Source organism: Callorhinchus milii, unplaced genomic scaffold (assembly GCF_018977255.1).
Source record: "Callorhinchus milii isolate IMCB2004 unplaced genomic scaffold, IMCB_Cmil_1.0 Scaffold2, whole genome shotgun sequence".
Classification (NCBI taxonomy): Eukaryota; Metazoa; Chordata; class Chondrichthyes; order Chimaeriformes; family Callorhinchidae; genus Callorhinchus; species Callorhinchus milii.
Window position 1 is genome coordinate 32,412,966 of NW_024704743.1, and position 18,212 is coordinate 32,431,177.

Here is an 18,212-nt window from a genome sequence, read left to right on the forward strand (position 1 = left end):
AAGCTCTTGGGGGCTTCTCGACGACGCGATGACACACTGTATCAAATGTAAGGATTATTATTATTAAAGGCTAATCTATGCTTTTTCACCCCTTAAGGATGGATTTACCTTCCGTGAACCAATTGACAAATCAACACAGTTGATGTTTGGTGTTTCTGCACCAAGTTCAGTTAATCCAGGTAATACATATTTTATAAGCAAGTGAGCAATCTGCACATTCCCTGTCATTGCACAATGCTGAAATCTTTTCCTGTTATTCCAGTAAATTGCACCTTGTCTGTTGCTGCGTCGCCTTTTGTTCCTGCACCTGTAAATAAAAGAAAAGATGAGACGTGTGATGGTCCATTCAAACCTGCCAAAACTTTGAAGCAAGGCAGCGTGCTAGACATCTTGAAAGGGCCTGGTGAGTACTTTTTAAGGAGTCGATTAGAATTAATTACCCAAGTTGAAACAGCTGTCTACACAACACAGTGTGAGCATTAGAACTGCTTAACTTACAAATGCAAATATAAATTTACATTTATATAGTGCCTTTCACATTGGGAGGATGTCCCAAAACACTATATACCAGAAGGGCTAGACACATGACCGGGGAGGGGAAAGATGACCAATAGTGTGGTCAAAGAGGTTGATCTTGAGACAGACTTTGAATGAGGTGAGGGAGTCAGAGGGACTCAGATGTAGTTTCAGATTAGGGGTAGATAGGCCGAAAGTCAACCTAACAATGAGTCGGGAACATTAAGCAGGCCAGTGCTCAATGAGCAAAAGGATTGGCTGGGTCAGTAAAGTTTGAGGAGGTTTCAGTGGGGAGAAATTATGGAGGGAGCCCAAAGGAGAATGGAGCTGTTGACATGTGCCTTCTACAAAACAAGGCTGAAGACTGCAAATGTTTGGCTTGTCAGTCTGCTAAGTCAAGTTGGTGATGTTTTTGGTGTAAGAATGGCTTACTGAGTACTTTGTATATCAATACTGATTGTACGTAAGGGTAGGTTTGCATTTATTAAAAGTACAATTCCTCTGTATTTGTTCAATATTTGTTCACAGGCTTGTTCAGTGTTGACTATCAAACAGTGGGCCTGATATTACGTATAAATGATTAACTCTGTTTTAACTTGTTTCAAGGGTTCACTTCGTCTCCTTCATCAAAGCAATTTGAAACTGCGTCCACAGACAGTGTAGCAGCCTCTGTGAAACCTTTGCAATTGGTCACTGAGAAAACTGTGTTTTCTAGTGAGAGCTCCACAGGCACCTTTGGGTTTGGAGAGAAGTTCAAACCACCTGAAGGTGCTTGGCAGTGTGATACCTGCCTTTTACAAAACAAAGGCACCCATAGCAAGTGCATTGCTTGCCAGACTGCTAAAGCTACTTCGAAAACTGCTCCACCTCCTAAACGTACCGATCTGGGATTTGGCAACAGTAAAACTATACCTCCAGTGGGCTCTGGGGGTAAATTCAAACCTGCAGCAGGCATGTGGGACTGTGATACTTGTTTGGTACAAAACAAAGCAGATGGTGTGAAATGTGTGGCCTGTGAAACACCAAAACCTGGAACTGGGGTTAAACCTGTGCTGACCTTGCCTGCAACCACCGAAAGTACAAAAAACACATCAGCAAATCCCTCCAGTACTGGTACAGGATTGAGTTTGGCAGATGAGTTTAAGAAGCCTGAAGGAGCATGGAGCTGTGATGTGTGCCTCCTACAAAACAAGACTGAAGACAGCAAATGTGTGGCTTGTCAGTCTCCTAAACCAGGTAGGTGGTGTTTTTGGCAAAGGAATGAGTTACTGAATATTTTTCAATCTTATCAGTATTGATTATTGACTCCATTCTTTAAAGTTTCTAAATACGCTTCCTTGTTTTGGATTTTTTTCAGTTTGAAGGTAGGTAATGTTTGATTTAATAAAAAAAAAGTAGGGGAAATATTGAAGAAATGTGAAATCTCTCCTCATTCCCCACCGCATCAAAATGTTTTGGGTACCCAACGTTTCAGTATGAGACCTGACAGGGTGGGGTACAGAGTATTTGGTTCACTTGTAGGTGTGTAAGATTGTCATGCAACTTCATTTTTGTGCCTGTGGCCTGTTTTTTCTTTTCCCTCTTCCCTGCACCAAGAACTTTTTGGTGTATTGGAAATATAGAACATTGCCACCTGTTAATTTCAGACTTCCTTGCATTGGTATCATTTTCAAAATAGGCATTCCATAACCAATCCCAGTATTCTGGGTGGAGTCCTGTAGCATATTGGCTAGAGCAAGGCGAAGCTTTAGGCAAGTTTTCTAATTCCACACGGCTAACAGTAAGATGGAATCTGGTTGTTCGTCAATTGGTGGATTGCTTTTCCAGGGGTAATAATACCTGTGCGCAATTGGCTGCTGTGTTTCGCCCATAAAATATACAGTCAATTCACTTTAAGGTGGTTTCTGTGAAGCACTTTGAGACGCCTCAAAAACAAGATTCTTTTAAGACTACTCTTTTCATGCCTCCAAAAAGTGAAGTTGTGATCGTACATTAACATCAATTGATGGTAAACATCCTTCAGTCTGAACAAACACTGTGTGCTCAAGTTGTGTTCCCTTTTGCAAGTAGTTCAGCTTGGAATAATCTCCATTTTACCAATGTAAAATTCTTGGACATGAAGGACTTACCTCTTCTTAGTTGACTCTTTGCATTAGATCATATAAGAGGTCCAGATGAAGAATTTGATCTATCCATTAGATCTCATCCTTCCAGAGCACCTGCCCCAGTGTCCTCTCACCACAGCATCAAGCTTTTTTTAAAAAAATGAATCCAGCATTGTAGCCGCAGCCATCCTTCCTGGTAACCTGTTCCAGTTGTTGTTTATCCTCGATTTCCTAACTAATCCTTACATTTGTCACGCCTTTCATGTCAGGAGGGTGTCTCAAAGCAATTAATAAGATATACTAGAAAATGTAGTGACTATATTGTAGGTGAATGGGACAGCCAATTTATGTGCAGCAATGCCTTGCATACAGCTGCAAAGTGAATGAGCCGTCTTGGCTCTTTGCAGGAGATCACATGAAATGTTGGGCAAGTTTCTTACTCCACACACCTCTGTTTACCTAGCAGTAAGTTGGAACCTGATAAATAGTCAATTGGCGGATTGATTTTCTGTGGGTAATAATTCTAATAATCCTTGCATTTGAGATATATATATAAAACCAATTTATCTTTGTTTTTTGGAGGGATTATTATTAGGCGAGTGGAGTAAGGAAACTTGTCCAAGGTTTCGCCCTGCCTGGAATTGAACCCAGGTGTCTCACTTGCAAGGCGAGTGCTCTAACCACTGAGCTACAGGACTCCGGTAATAATTCCTTCAAAAAAAATAATAAATTGTTCACTTAATTCCACGATAATAAATTGTTCACTTAATTCCATGACTGTTTGTGGGACACTGTTGTGCGCAATTGGCTGCCTCGTTTCGCCCACAAAATATAAAGTCAATTCGCTTTACAGTATATTCTGTGAAGCGCTTTGAGACGTCTCAAAGGCGTGATTAGGTGCTATATCAAATGAAAAGATTATTATTGTTATATACACATGGAAATTCCAGAGATAAATTATTGCCATCACCAGCAGGGCCCTGGAGTACTGCAGACCTGCCTGGCATAGGAACTAGACTATTGAGACGACCACAGAGGGCTGGCTCGATTCCAATATTCCGTTGGCAAACATATCAACTTGGAGCCATTTCAGCTCTGCTTACCTTCCCTTCCCCCTCCAACTCCAAAGGAGGATAGTCACTAATTGGTCGTTTGACATCCGACAGGTGGATGAGGGGGTTGAATGGTAGGTGTCAGGAACACCCAGATGCAATTGGTATTCACTCTGTGGCTGTTTGTAGGACATTGCATGGACACATTGTCTGCCACATTTCCCTGCAAATACAGTCACTATACTTCACAGTAAATTCTGTGAAGGACTTTGAGTTATCTCAATATACCATAAGGTTGTATTAAATGTAATGATTATTATAAATGTGGCTGCTGCTGATGTACACAAATGCTTTGCCCGTCTTTCCTGTTTTCATTTTACGGCTTTCACTCCTAGGTGTTGCATCTGGTGCATCCACTGTTCCTGTTTCTGCGCCAGCGGAAACATTTGCTGGATTTGGTGACAAGTTCAAAAAGCCAGAAGGGAGTTGGAGCTGTGAAGCCTGCTTAGTCCAGAACACATCAAATGTATCCAAATGCATAGCTTGTCAAAGTGCGAAACCTGGCAGCAAAACTGAATTTAAAGGTATGAGCAAGATTGTGCCTCAGCAAGAATGTACTCAATTAAGCAGGCTCTTCAAAATGTACCAGGTGAAGAGCATTGAATGAGTTTTCAACATCAACTTGCAATTTCTTTGCTCACCCCCATTAACCAAATTAAACCAAGATATTCCACTTGGATACACCCCAATCCCCCCCCAAACTATTTTAGGCCCCAAATTGTCAGAGGACAATCAGGAACTGAACCATGTGTTCATGACCACCTGAGCAAGTCAGGTGACCGGATGGCCTCTCTGGCAAGGTAAGCCCGGCCTGAGCCTAGTAACCAAGTTCTCAAGTGAGCTGTACGTTCTAGTAATAATAATAATAATAATCCTTGCATTTGATATAGCGCTTTTCACGTCGGGAGGACGTCCCAAAGCGCTTCACAGAACACACTGTAAAGTGAATTGACTGTATATTTGTGGGCGAACGCGGCAGCCAATTGCGCACAGCAATGTCCCACAAACAGTCGTAGATTGAAAATGACCCAATTTTTTTTTTATTATTGTTTTTTGGTTTTTTTGGAGGGATTATTATTATCTTGTTGATACTCGTCAACAAGGTGATGTCTCACCACTGTAATCATAGACAGACTGCAGACATGGTTGGGAAGAGAGACTGCAGACATGGATGCAGTGGGCATGGAGAGAAGGAATAACATGACCAAATCCAGTGGCAGCCGGTTTCATAGCCAAGACCAATAATTTCATAGCCAAGACAATAATAGTATCTCTGCTTCCTCTTGTGAGGGCAGCTCAAACTGCAATATCAATCCCAACCAACAGAGGGTCAAAAGCATAGCTGTTGACAGGAAGTACCGATCATTCCCATAATCCTTGACATTGTGCGTTCACCCACAAATATACAGTCAATTCACTTTACAGTGTGTTCTGTGAAGCGCTTTGGGACGTCCTCCCGACGTGAAAAGCGCTATATCAAATGCAAGGATTATTATTATTATTATGGGTGAGATTTGTTGTGCAAGCCCCTGACAATGAACAGGAGAATCGTTATGGCATTTGCTAGCTCAAGGAGTAGCTGCTTTTAGGACTTGAATGGAGTATGAATCCACTGCACATGTATGTAGCTGGTTGGAAATCTCCAGGACATTGGGTAGCTGCCTTCACTTGCCGCTGGCTGTGCATATACACCAGAAATTAAACAACATTGGCAAAAATCAGATGATCTGAAAGTGGCCATTTTGGCTATCCATATACTAAAAAAAAATGTTTGCCCCTTAGGCACATGTGCAACATTCAGAACATAACAATAGCAGTCTGATGGCCTAGAAGCTAGGCATTTTTTTTAAGAGCGGGAGTTGACTCACGTGTAAGAAGTAAGCTGGTTTACTCCAGCTCCGTCACATTATTCACCTGTATGAAGGGCACCATGTTAATGCAGCATTGCATATTATACATCATCATATGTCAGATCAGTTTAGAGGTTGTTGACATTTTAATTACGGTCATCTTGCCTGGCTTGTGTGGGAATCGTGTATATATAATCTGACAGAAGTTGCATTTTTCATTTGTATTTTACAGGGTCTGCCTTTTCTGCACTGTCATCAGTTTCTTCTTCGCCCTTCAAATTTGGCATACAGTCCTCGGCAACAGACCCTTCACAAACCAACAAGATCACTGGAGGATTGAAGTTTGGAGATAAGGGCGGTTTTAAATTGGGAAATCAGAGTGGTTTTAAATTTGGTGCGTCAGATGCTAGTTCATCTTCAGATGTCTCTGGAGGAATTAAGTTTGAGGCTGCAGGGGGTATCAAATTTGGGAATGTTTCAAAAGAACAACCTCTGGAGGAAAGCAAAAAGGATAATACTCAAACCTCTAGCAGTGGGTTTAAGTTTGGCTTTTCTGTCACTACTGGCAACCAAGCTTCAACAGTCACTAAATTTGGTGCAGCAGAAGCCAATCAACAAGATAAGAAAGATGAAACCAATGAAGTTGTGTTTGGGGGCTTTAAGTTTGGTTCCAGTGGAACATCAGCAAAATCGGAGGACAAAGGAGTTAAAGGTGGCTATACATTTGGCTCAGAGGACAAAAAGGAATCTCAGTTTGTGCTTGGCAAGCAAGAGGAGAAAAAAGAAGCAACGGCAGTGAGTGAGTTTGGCTTTGGAAACCCGATGAATAAGGACTCTGTAGCGGCTTCACCTTTTCTATTTAGAAAAGCAGCTGAAAAGAAAGACTCTCTGACCTCTGCACCATTTATGTTTGGTAAAAGAAAACAGGTTGAAGAAGCAGGATCTCAGTCTGATGTTTCTTTTAAAACCCCGGAGAAAACCAAAGAAGTTAAATTGGCGCCTATGTTTGATTCTTCTAAACAAGAAACTAAGTCTGGATTCACTTTCAACTTAGCTGAGAAAAGCGAACCAGCAGAATCTGTCTCACAAGGATTTTTATTTGGGCCGGCAGTAAATGCATCAGGTAAGAAAAGATTAGACTGGTCTGCTCTGATATTGTCCAGCAGATGGGTTCTCGGGAATGATGACCTTTTCTCAATCTGGACATGCTGTTAACATGCAGAACACAACCACTAATGGTTCCTCAAGTCATCAGTATAATGGTTCAGTAATCTAAAAGATGACTATACATACATGTATATATGTTTTGTGTATATATTTTGTATATCTATATGTATATATAGTGTGTGTGTGTGTATATATGTGTGTGTGTGTATATGTATGTGTGTGTATATTTTATATATGATCAGATTTTAAAGTCCAGTTTAAGGAAAGCAGTAGTTCCACTGAATGGACTTATCATAGCCGGTGTTTCAATTTAAGATATGGACATTGTTCACCTTCCACCCTACCAGCTTTTCTTGACTAATACTAATCACTTTGCTGTCCTTCGGACCCCTTGGACAGGGCTCTGTATGTGTACAATGCAAATAGGCAGAGCTGCACTTTGTTTTCAAAGAGTGCACACTACAAACCAGGCAGTTTAACTCTACTTCAGGTGCCAGTTTAATACCAACACCTGCATTAGAATTACTCAGAAGATTCATCTGACCAATAAATATGTCAAGTGACTAAATATTTTTTGGAGTTTTACTGGGGTATTAGCAAGAAAATACGTTGAAGTCTTGTTATTCCAGTTTAATCAACCATCAAGACACATTTAAGTACCTGATACTTTTTATGTATAGCTGTTATAGTTACAGATATTTTTTCTGCTGAATGTCCATGTCTGCTCAATGGCAATTTTGTTTAAATTATAAAATGTTATCAAATCCACAGGATTTTTGCACTGAGAATCAAATTTTGCACTTGTTTTTGAACTTGTGGTGGGATTTCTTTTAAAGTATTGGGATCAAAAGATTGGAGGGGGGTCACAAGCCAGTGACTCAAGCAGGAGTAGAAATTGATCTGATGGTAATGAGCATTTCACCTGGACTTAGTGAGGAATCAAAAATGATTGAGGGAAAAGGGAGTCTGCATTCTGAGAAGAGTTGGGGAGAGATGAGGATTGGTGCTGTGTGAGAAAAATTACAGAGAAAGAAGGAATAATCACTGTGTAAGGAGATTTGGAGAGATCACTGTGATAAGACAGAGGAGAGAGCTGACTGGCACTGTGTGAGGATACAGGAAGAGTGAAGAGGTATTATGTGGCAGTTCATTTTAAAGTACAAGGCTATTCTCTCTGACGTAACCCTAATTCTGAAACTGCTATTCAGAATTCCCCCATGAAACAGACTGTCCTAGTCCAGCTCCAGTTCACTGAAGAGCTTTCCTCGTCTCACTCGTGAAGTGGCATCTGTTCGATTCAAACTTCAGAAATCATTCAAATTCCCTTCCATTTTATTTACAACCTTTCCATTCTTTTTCTGTCACTTTATCATTCCTCTTGTGCTTTTTTTCTTTCCTTTTATAGTGCACGTAACATTTTGCAAGAGTTCAATCAACTTTCCTCCTTATTGAGGGCCTTCTTAAAGGGCAACTTTTGTGTAGGGGTAAGTACAGTGAATGATGTGTGCTTAACCCTACATCTGTCCTGTGCCCTTTAAGTCCTGTTTTAAATGGGCTCACTGGTGGAGCCCTGTGTACATCCATTTTACTAGAGCAGACAATACAGTGGTTACAGACAGTTAGGGCAGTGCAGCCAATCTACAGAACTCAGATTTGTTTCACTGACAATACTTGGGAGTTCAATCGTGCCTTTGTCTTGTCTCTACCCAGTTCTTCCATTCATTGGTGTGAATTATGTTGACACAACTAGTAGCAACATTAAATGTCTAATTAGAAATGGTTATCATTTGCACCTTTGGTCCTGGAGAAGAATTTTCAACCAAATTTTGACCATACAGCTACCATCAAGGGGCCACGTTATTTCTGACCTAGGGCTTAATGTTTCAACATTTAGTGTGCATGCATGTATATATGTAAAATTAAGGTTTCATCTCTTGTTCGTGGATTTTCATTTACTTACTTTCCAGATAAAATTGGTCATTCATTTTATCGGTAACAGCAACTTGCATTTATATAGCGCCCTTCACATTATATAGCATCTCCGAGCACTTCAGAACTTCATATGGGACATTGCTGTGCCAAGTTGGCTGCCATGTGTGCCCACAAAGCCCACAGCCGCTCGACTTTATGGTATATTTTGAGATGTCCTCCTGATGTGAAAGGCTCTATGTCAAATGTAAGGATTATTTGTTTTGAATGTTTTGTAAATCTCCTGATGTAAGTCTGCCTAGATACAATATATACAACATATTAACAAATTCATGCTACTCTGAATTTATGGTTGTTTGTGCCTGGTGACAGAGACTCTCTTCTCCCATTCCCAGGAAAGGGTGGGGGGGGGAGAGATTTTCCCCAAAAATGTGTGCAGAATGGGATTTTTTCAGTCTTAAGCAGTGTATTGCTAGGTACAGGATAGCCATGGATTGGATTTTACCCTGACTTTTCCCTTTATCCTCCAGAACAAGGAGCTGTGAAGCCAACCTTCAACCTGTTCGGCAACACTTCTTCCTCATCCACTGCGACAAACCCTGGGGTTTCCAAACCTTCCAGTATATTTGGAAGTTCTGCATCCGCATCAACCACACCGTTTTTGTTTAGACAGACCAACACCACTGCTGGTAGTACCAGTGTTGGAAGTGGCTCAGAATCAACTGTTCCTGCACCTAAGCCATTTTTATTTGGCTCACAGGAGGTCAAACCCACACCCACCACATCGAGTATAGGAGCCCCACCTGCACCCTTCTCATTTGGCTCCACACCCAGCAACAGCAACACTACATCATCTGTGTTTGCATTTCGAGCTCCAGCTACAACATCTAATTCAACAGGTAAAGAATACTCAATGTGTCAAAGGATACCTTGCAGGTTATTTTTAAATTAATGTACTTTCTGGATTGCTGAGCAAGCATTTTGAGCTATGTAGAGCAGCAGTAAAAACATTACAGTAAACTATTGATAACTTGACCTTGGCTTAATTTGTCACTACCATTAATTCATCATGTTGCAGGTTGTACCAGTGTTGGAATTATCTGTCTATCCTGGCTGCATTTATTTATGTATTTATGCATATGCCTAACTCGCCACTCTGAATAACTCGTCACTGAATCCTTTCCGGTTAGAGTAACGAATCATAAGGAATTCCTGTAGTAGCTATGGCTAGAGGTCTGTCCCACATACATCTTGTTTATTGACTTAACTGGATGTCAGTACTTTCAGACCAGACGAAAGATTATCCAAATGTCTGAATGAGATGGTTTCTGCTGGCTGTTTAAAGAAGTAAAGAAGTTGAAAATGTATAATATTGCAATGTTTAGATAAAGTGGATTATCTGCAGACGTTTGTTCATTCAGCAAAATATATTGTATGTTCTGCTTCACAGGTTCCTCCTCAAGCTCTGCCTTTGGGTTGGGATCCAATTCTTTGGTTACAGCAAATCCGCCAGCATTTGGTACCAGTCAGGCCCCTGCGTTTGGACAAAGTACTAACCAGCCACCTGCTGCCTTTGGTTCATCTACTGCGCCTACATTTCCATTCTTAACTGGCTGTCCACCATCCGCCTTTAGTTCACAGTCGACCAGTAGCCAACCATCGCTGTTTGGAGGACAGTTATCCAACCAGCCGCCCTCATTTGGTTCCACTTCATCTACTACCTCAAGTGAGTATATGTAATATCCACCAATGTTCTACCTGTGTTTGTGCATTTTTTTTCCCTTGGGTTTACTACATAATTAGAGTAAAAGGAAATTTTATTTCTAGCTTTAAAATGTTACAACGTTCATTGCTCCTTTATTATTTTAGGTAAAAGTGAGCAGAAATAATTTCAGTGTTACAAAACACCCCTGCGAAAAGAGAATAGTGTGGAAAATGTTATACACAGAAGTGTACTTTTATATAGAAAAAATTAAATCTTAAGTTTAAATAAATAATTGATTCTATACAAACATTTATATACGCCTGAAGACCTTCCTCTTCGGCTATGGGAATTCTCTCCTCGCCGGCCTTCCCGCCACCTCCCTCCACAAGCTGCAGGTCATTCAGAACTCTGCAGCTCGTGTACTGTCCCGCACCAGGCTTCGCGACCACATCACTCCCACCCTCGCTCGCCTCCACTGGCTCCCCATCCCCCAGAGGATCGAATTCAAGATCCTCACCCTCACCTACAAGGCCATTCACGGCCTTGCTCCCTCCTACCTCTCCGACCTACTATCCCCCTACCTACCCGCCCGTACTCTCCGTTCCTCTGGCTCCGGTCTGCTCCACATCACCCGCCCCAACCGCCCTACCATCGGTGGCCGGGCCTTCAGCCTCTCAGCCCCGAGGCTCTGGAACTCCATCCCCCAGTGCCTTCGCCGCCTCCTCCCTTTCCTCCTTCAAGGCCGGTCTCAAGACCTTTCTCTTTGACCGTGCCTTCAGTTCCCCTCTCGACTCTCTACCCCCTCCTCGCTCCCTCCCTTCTCTCCCCTCACCCTGACCATTTCCCCCCTGCTCGGGTCCTGAACCCAACTGTACAGCGCCTTGGGACGTCCTCCCGACGTGAAAGGCGCTCAATAAATGGAATCTTGTTCTTGTTGTTGTTGACTGTGCTTCCAGTCATCTTCCCTGACTCAATATCAGGCCCTGCCACAATTAAAGGGCACAGATCACATCAAGAGTGCTATATAAATGCAAGTTTTACAACCACTTTCAAATCAGGAGGCTGTCTCAAAATGTTTCACAGCATATATTGTATGGAGTGTAACGACTGATTTTTTTTAAGGCTACAAGCAAGATCTTTTTCAATGCAGCGGTTGTCTGACTTTCTCAGTACTGGCAACCAAGCTTAGCATGTGGCTTGTTCAAAGACTTTCTAATGTATGTGTTTGATTTGCAGGTAACAGCTTCCAGTTTGGGAACAGTGGTACTGGTGCCAGTTTTACCTTCAATGCCACCAATTCATCGAATGAGGTATTTAAATTTGGATCAAGTTCAACAGGAGCACCACAGCAGCTGGTTCCCACTGGAAACTTTCCATTCAACCAAGCCCCTGCATTTTCTCCTGGGTAAGACAGTCATGTACGGTGTGAAGATGCTTTCTAGTGCAACTGAATGCTACTTGCAATGGTGTTGATTGGTGGGTGCCCGTAGACACAGGAGACTCCAATTTCTGAAGGGGAAAGAAGCCTGTCATTATACAGAGGTTGGCGAGGAAGCTACGCATCAGGAAGCAACAAGTTACAGTTCAGCCGCACAATCAAGAGCTCCCCTTTGTACTTCTAACCAGTAACCAGCTAGTTGACAATAAAGCAAAATTGATTTGCGGAGTTTCCTTTTCCTTTTTGCAGAGCAGGCATTTTGTAAGGGCTCGGGTGGTATTTGTCTTTAAAATTGGAACTACAAAGAAATCAGGTGTAAAGGCAGGCAGGCTTCCTCAATCTCTCATGCAGTGGTTTGGAACCATAAAATCCCAACCCATGCATGCCATCCAGCTCGCTGCCAGTGCCACAATCTGTTCCCAAGCTAAAATAGAAGGCAAATTCTGAATCATACGGTTGTCTCCAGCATCACTTTCTGCTTTGCGCAGGTGCAGCATACAGAAAGTGACATCAATGCAACCTGATGACCCAGAAGTTTGCCATTTTGGTGTAAAGGCCAGATGGGGCTTGGGAAGTGAACAGGCCAACAGCAGGCAAATACAGTGAATATGATGCATCTGCAAATGTGACTGAATTTGTGCTTTTAAAAAAAACCTCTATGAAAGGAATACACTTTCATAAGAAACTTCAGTCAGTGCTTTATTTCGAAATGTTTGGCTGTTTGTGCGACATTGCTATGTGCATCTTGGAAGTTGCATTTGCCCACCAAATCACTTTGCAGTATGGAGCACTGATGAGGCCATGGACACAAAAAGCCAATTGGCAGGGAAGCAAATGGTCGACGTCTGGTTTATCAGGTCACTTGGTGTCTCTGGCTACACATGTATGGTGTGTAAGCAGTGATGGTAGTGACCTGATGACCTGCAAGTCACCCATTTTGGCTTTCCTGTACTGGCTGGTGTTTCACATGCATGCAATGAACTCGACCTGTGAAATTTCAGTAAGTAATTCATCAATTTCCATCTCTTTTTTTCAATCAATTTTAACGGCTTGGGCATTTTTTCTATACCAATTATTTGTAGAACTTTTTGCAACGTTAAAGTTTCCTCTTTCAAGAGCTAGCTGCGGATTTCTTTATCTTTCAATTCTATTACAATTTGATCCCTGATCATCTCTTCTCTTAAAGCTCCATAATTACATTGTTTATTTAGTAATTCTAATACCGCACAGTATTGATGAAATATTTGCGTAGCCCTTGCTTCCTTGTTCCAAATTTGTTTATCTACTGTGACATTGTTATGTCCACAACATCTTTCCCACATGACTTCTACGATCGTATCTAACGCCCTGTCCACATTTCTCCGTAGTTGCAAAGTAATCCTTGCTTCTTCTCCTGCCGTATTTATGAAAATAGCTGACTGCTGTATTTGGCAATTTCTTCACATTTGAGGCTAGTGCAAATATTTCAAAATCCCACTTCTGACACCATGTCATGTTCTCAACACTCAATGAGCAGAAAACTCTTATTCTCAATCATCTGCAAATATGATTGAATTTGTGCTTTTAAAAAACCTCTATGACAGGAATACACTGTTAAGAAACTTCAGTCAGTGCTTTATCTCGAAATGTTTGGCTGTCTGTGGGACATTGCTATGTGCAACTTGGAAGCTGCATTTGCCCATCAAATTACTTTGCAGTATGGAGCACTGGTTAGCCCATGGACACAAAAAGCCAATTGGCAGGGAAGCAAATGGTCAATGTCTGTCTGGTTTATCAGTCACTCGGTGTCTCTGGCTGCACATGTATGGTGTGTAAGCAGTGATGGTAGTGACCTGATGACCTGCGAGTCACCCATTTTGGCTTTCCTGTACTGGCTGGTGTTGCACTCACATGCAATGAACTCGACCTGTGAAATTTCAATAAGTAAATAGCGAGGACCAAGCCTCAAGTGTTCAACAAACGGACCCACATTCTTATGAGACACTGGAGTTTTACAGTACAAGAAGTTAAACGTCAGTATGTTAACAGCATTTTGCTTGCACATAAGTTAATTGTAACGTGTTCTTTTTCTCTCTTGGACAGGGCTGTTGGCACCAATCCTTTCTCTGCATCATCTGGCGGACGTTCAACTGTCGCTGGACGGAAGATAAAGACTGCTGTTAGACGCAAGAAATAGTAGCTACAGTTCTTAAACGCAAAGCTAATTATTGAAAATGTATTTTCTATAAAAAGCTGGTGCCCTACATTAATAGCTGAGTTGTACCTCTTTCTAGGCTTTTGTCAAATCTGCCTAGGACCATCTGAACTTGCATTTAATGGTTGCTGCTTTTAGTTGCCTGGTGATGGGTGAACCGTAGATTTTTTTTTGGTGAGAACCCAGCAGTGTCATTAGTTAAGGACTTGGCATGGTCTGGCTACAAACCACAAAGTGAATGGCTTTGTACATTGATACCTCTTCATCTGCACCACTAGATATTGTTCATAACCCACCTAATTGTACTGAAAAATTTTGTACAGACTGAAGAGCATTGGTGAGAATAGGGACTGAAGATTCTGCAAAGGTTTTCATCATCGTGTGTGTGAAGTATGTGAATGTGTAGATGTTGAATGGATGGCCTGTTGTGCACTGATGTTTTCTGACTGCGGACTGATTGAAGAATCATACTCTGAGGACTTTTAATGAATTGTCTTCATTTCATAGAACATGTGCTTTTTTAAATTCTGTTATGCTTTTTTTTTTGAATTGCTTATTTCATCTTATTACAAACTATTATGTAAATATACTATGATTTTCACTCAATCTACCATTCTTGGACAAAAATACAAAAATCTGTGAACTTGAATTTTTTGTTATAGCAGTATGTTTTTTGTTCAGTATTGTCGATTAGAAGATTTTATTATGTAAATCTCATTATTCAAAGTTGCCTAAATCCATTTAGCATCCTTTCTGATAAAATTGGGGACTCTTTAAAGTTTGAGTATTGGCTTTTGTGATCCACTTTTGTTTGGACCAAAACAGTGTTGTACAAAGTATTAACTATATATTTTTATATTTGTTTAAATGGACTGTGGTGACTTTGGATAATAAGGAGAACAATTTAATATTAAAGCCATGTTTATTACTGTATGATTAACAAAACCATGGGATAAACGCCATCAATAAAAATTACGAAATAGTAAAAAGACATTTTGTTCTGTGAATATAGCTTCTGTATCGTGGAAATTCAGTACTTTTGCTGGTGTTTATTAAGTAAATGGTGCATTTTTTTGTCTTGGCTAATTTTAGTTGACTATTTTGAACAGCATAGCAAAAGAAACATGACCTTCAGTTACACTTGAAATCAGATACCTGTTTCCACATTTTATACTATGTGGATAACTTGTACTCTGCTCATTTTAAGTTACAGTCGGCAAGTGACATTGCCTCTGAAAGGAATGAGTGAGTACTATGGCTTCATTTCTAAGATTGCTCCTTAACTTCTGCAGTTACATGAGAGGGAGAAATTCACCTGGTCATCTCTCTATTTGAGAGAACAAAAGGTATGCGTGCACAACTTGCATTTTACATCTCCTGTAACATCAGTGTCTTATGGCACTTTACAGTAATCCATGAAGTTCTTGTCTGAGATGATGAGGTGGTCTTGCCAACAATACTAGGTATCTCAAAGTGCTTCACAGGATTTACTGTGAAGTGTAGTGACTTTATTTTTTACATGAAGATGGCAGCATATTTGTGCACATCCATGAAATTAATTTATGGGTGGATAGGGGGGTGGCTAGGACACTGGGACGGACATTCATCCAATCAATCAGATTAGTATGATGCACAAAAAGAAAATTGTCTTGAATGGTGGCAAAGTATTTTGTGTGTATCTGGCAGCTTGTTTTCAGACCTTCTAAAGTGAAGATATGCTGCTAGTCACAAAAAAGTTTTTGATACCATTCAAACTCTTGACCTTTTTAGTGGATCATAATTTCAGGCTCAAAAGGCATCCTACTTGAAGTCAACTCTGCCATTTCTCCTACTCTATATTCTCCAACTTCACCCAAGGAAGAAAAAACATCTCTTCAGTTCCCACACCTGAAGATATTTTTAGAAATGGTAAATTTCAAGTATAAATTCTGTTCTGTACAGTTGTCTGATCTCATTTGGGCCTTAACCCACAAAATATACAGACACTGTACAGTATGTTCTGTGAAGTGCTTTGAGATGTCTCGAAGATGTGAAAAGGCGCTATATAAAATGTAAGGATTACTATTACCCCTCTGCCTTGTGATTCAGATAAATGTGGAGGAATCCCCACTATTACTATTTCAATGACGCACAGATTTCGTTCCTCCTGGTTCTCCCAGTTTTCATAATCCAAATTCATACTTCATTCAATTTAATTTGCAACGCAACTAATTGTAATTTAGTGGGTGCTGCTGGTGCAAATTACTGTAGCTGTTGTGTTTACTATTTAATGCCATTCACTTAATTTCTAAATAATTTCATTCTGCAATTTGTTCCAAGAGATTTGTTTTATGAGAAATGCACCATATTTATATATATATATATATATACACACACACACACGTATTGTCCTCACGTCTATCGTCCTTCTCTACCACCACCAATTATTCCATCTGCCTCGTGCCGGTGTCCTCTAAATTTCTCTGAATCCTCTTCCTATCATTCCTCTGCGCTGATGATTCAGTTGTTAGTTCTCCTAAACAGAAAGACTAATCTTTGTTTTCGTGTTCCCTCTAATCATGACAGCCTTCGAAAGACGTTCCTCCCATAATTCCATTAATTTCAACCATGAGGACTGATGTCAAGTTTATCCCTGCCACGCGTGCTATATCTCCAGCTTTGCCAGATTTAAAGATCTGTATCCTGATAGTCTGCCTCCTACTGTCTCAAGCTTTGGTGTGCCTTCTCCTAAAGCATTTTTCCTTGTAAATTGCCTTGTGTTCATCCTATTGCTAAGAAAAGTTACCCCTCAAAGTGCTGCCTATTCAATCTCAAATGACCAATCACGTTCAAAGTTCTTGGCCTGATTTATGATTTATGCTTATCGCATGGCTTTTAAACTCATGATCTTCCCTATATAACACAAGCCCCGAAAGAAATGCCTACACCTACTCTGTCTTAACCCTTCACATATTTCCCTTAAGGTAAAATGAAACTATTGTCCCATTGTGATGGTACAGGTATATATCACATGTAGGTCACCCAATGAATATGCTGGATGTGATGATCAAGAGGCGGTAATATGATCCCTATTTGTGCAGTTGTCTTAACTGCTGTGTTCCCCGCACAAAACACAGTCACAATACTTTCCAGTATATCCTATGAAGGGACGTCCTAATAAGAAAGATGGTGTACAAAATTTAAGGATTATTTTATTGTTTATTGGGGTCAAATCTTTTACCCCACCCCAACCAAAAAAATTACATGCGAAAATTGGCTGTAGCATTTGTCTTCAAATCCTCCCAACATAAACTTGTTATCGACAAGATGGAATCCACACTCCAATGTCTTCTCCCTGTGGCTCTGACCTCCCTGGCCTTTCCCTAAGACTTACTGAACCTATAAGTAACTGAGGCGTCAGGTTCGATCCCTAACTTTTCTTCCCTACATTCGGTCCCTGACCAGGACTGATTTCCTCCACCTCTGTTACACTGCCCACCTATGACCATACCTCACACCCAACACGCAAAACCCTGGTCTATGCCTTCCTCACTTTCCATCTCGACTATTCCAATGTCCGCCTAGGCCGGTTTCCTCAGCTCCACTACGCACAAACTACAACTGATTCAGAACTCTTTCCCCCCCCCCCCCGTACACTCGCCAACACTGAACTCCGTCCTCACCAGGCTCCACTAGCTCCCTATCACATAAAGGATCAATTTCAAGATCCTCTCATTCATGTTCAAATCCCTCCATTCCCTGGTGGTTCTCTACCTTTCCAACCTGCTTTCTCCGACCTGCTGCCTCCTCTAGGCTGGCTCTGGCCGGCTCGGTCCTCAGCCCCTCCGCTCCGCCATCGGCGACCGCTCTTTCAGCCACTACGCCTCGAAGCTTTGGAACTCTCCCTCAATCCCTTCATGTTGTCCCCCACCCTCTTTTAGGTCACGAATGACCTTCCTCTTCGACAGTGCTTACGGTCACCTCCTCCCCACGCACCCCCCTCCCCCAGCTCAGCGTCAGGCTCTGCCACAGGTAAACGCTCCAAGACTCTGCCCCGCTTGAAGAGCGCGATATCAATCCAAGGTGTCAAATGCAACGATTATTATGATGTTTAATATACTGAAAAGTCAGCTGGTGTCGTTTCTGGGAAACGGAGAGAAGATAAATGAAAAGTCCAAATTTAATGGTGACACTGTCAATAAATGACATTGTCAGCA

The 18,212-nt window shown here is 41.3% G+C and overlaps 1 protein-coding gene across 3 annotated transcripts in view; it reads left to right on the forward strand.

Moving 5' to 3' along the window:
- Positions 1–15,009, forward strand: part of nup153 (nucleoporin 153) — a 51,098-nt gene extending 36,089 nt beyond the window's left edge. For 2 of the 3 annotated variants that reach the window (XM_042346848.1, XM_042346849.1), the window contains exons 14-22: positions 98–179; positions 263–403; positions 1,123–1,752; positions 4,069–4,257; positions 5,816–6,706; positions 9,210–9,578; positions 10,130–10,405; positions 11,621–11,789; positions 13,905–15,009. In XM_042346848.1, coding sequence (XP_042202782.1) covers positions 98–179; positions 263–403; positions 1,123–1,752; positions 4,069–4,257; positions 5,816–6,706; positions 9,210–9,578; positions 10,130–10,405; positions 11,621–11,789; positions 13,905–13,998 — 2,841 coding nt within the window. In that variant the 3' untranslated portion in view covers positions 13,999–15,009. Of the gene's footprint in view, positions 1–97; positions 180–262; positions 404–1,122; positions 1,753–4,068; positions 4,258–5,815; positions 6,707–8,155; positions 8,229–9,209; positions 9,579–10,129; positions 10,406–11,620; positions 11,790–13,904 lie in introns of those variants that run through there. The other variant, XM_042346850.1, reaches the window with a different exon arrangement.
- Positions 15,010–18,212: the final 3,203 nt, after the last annotated feature.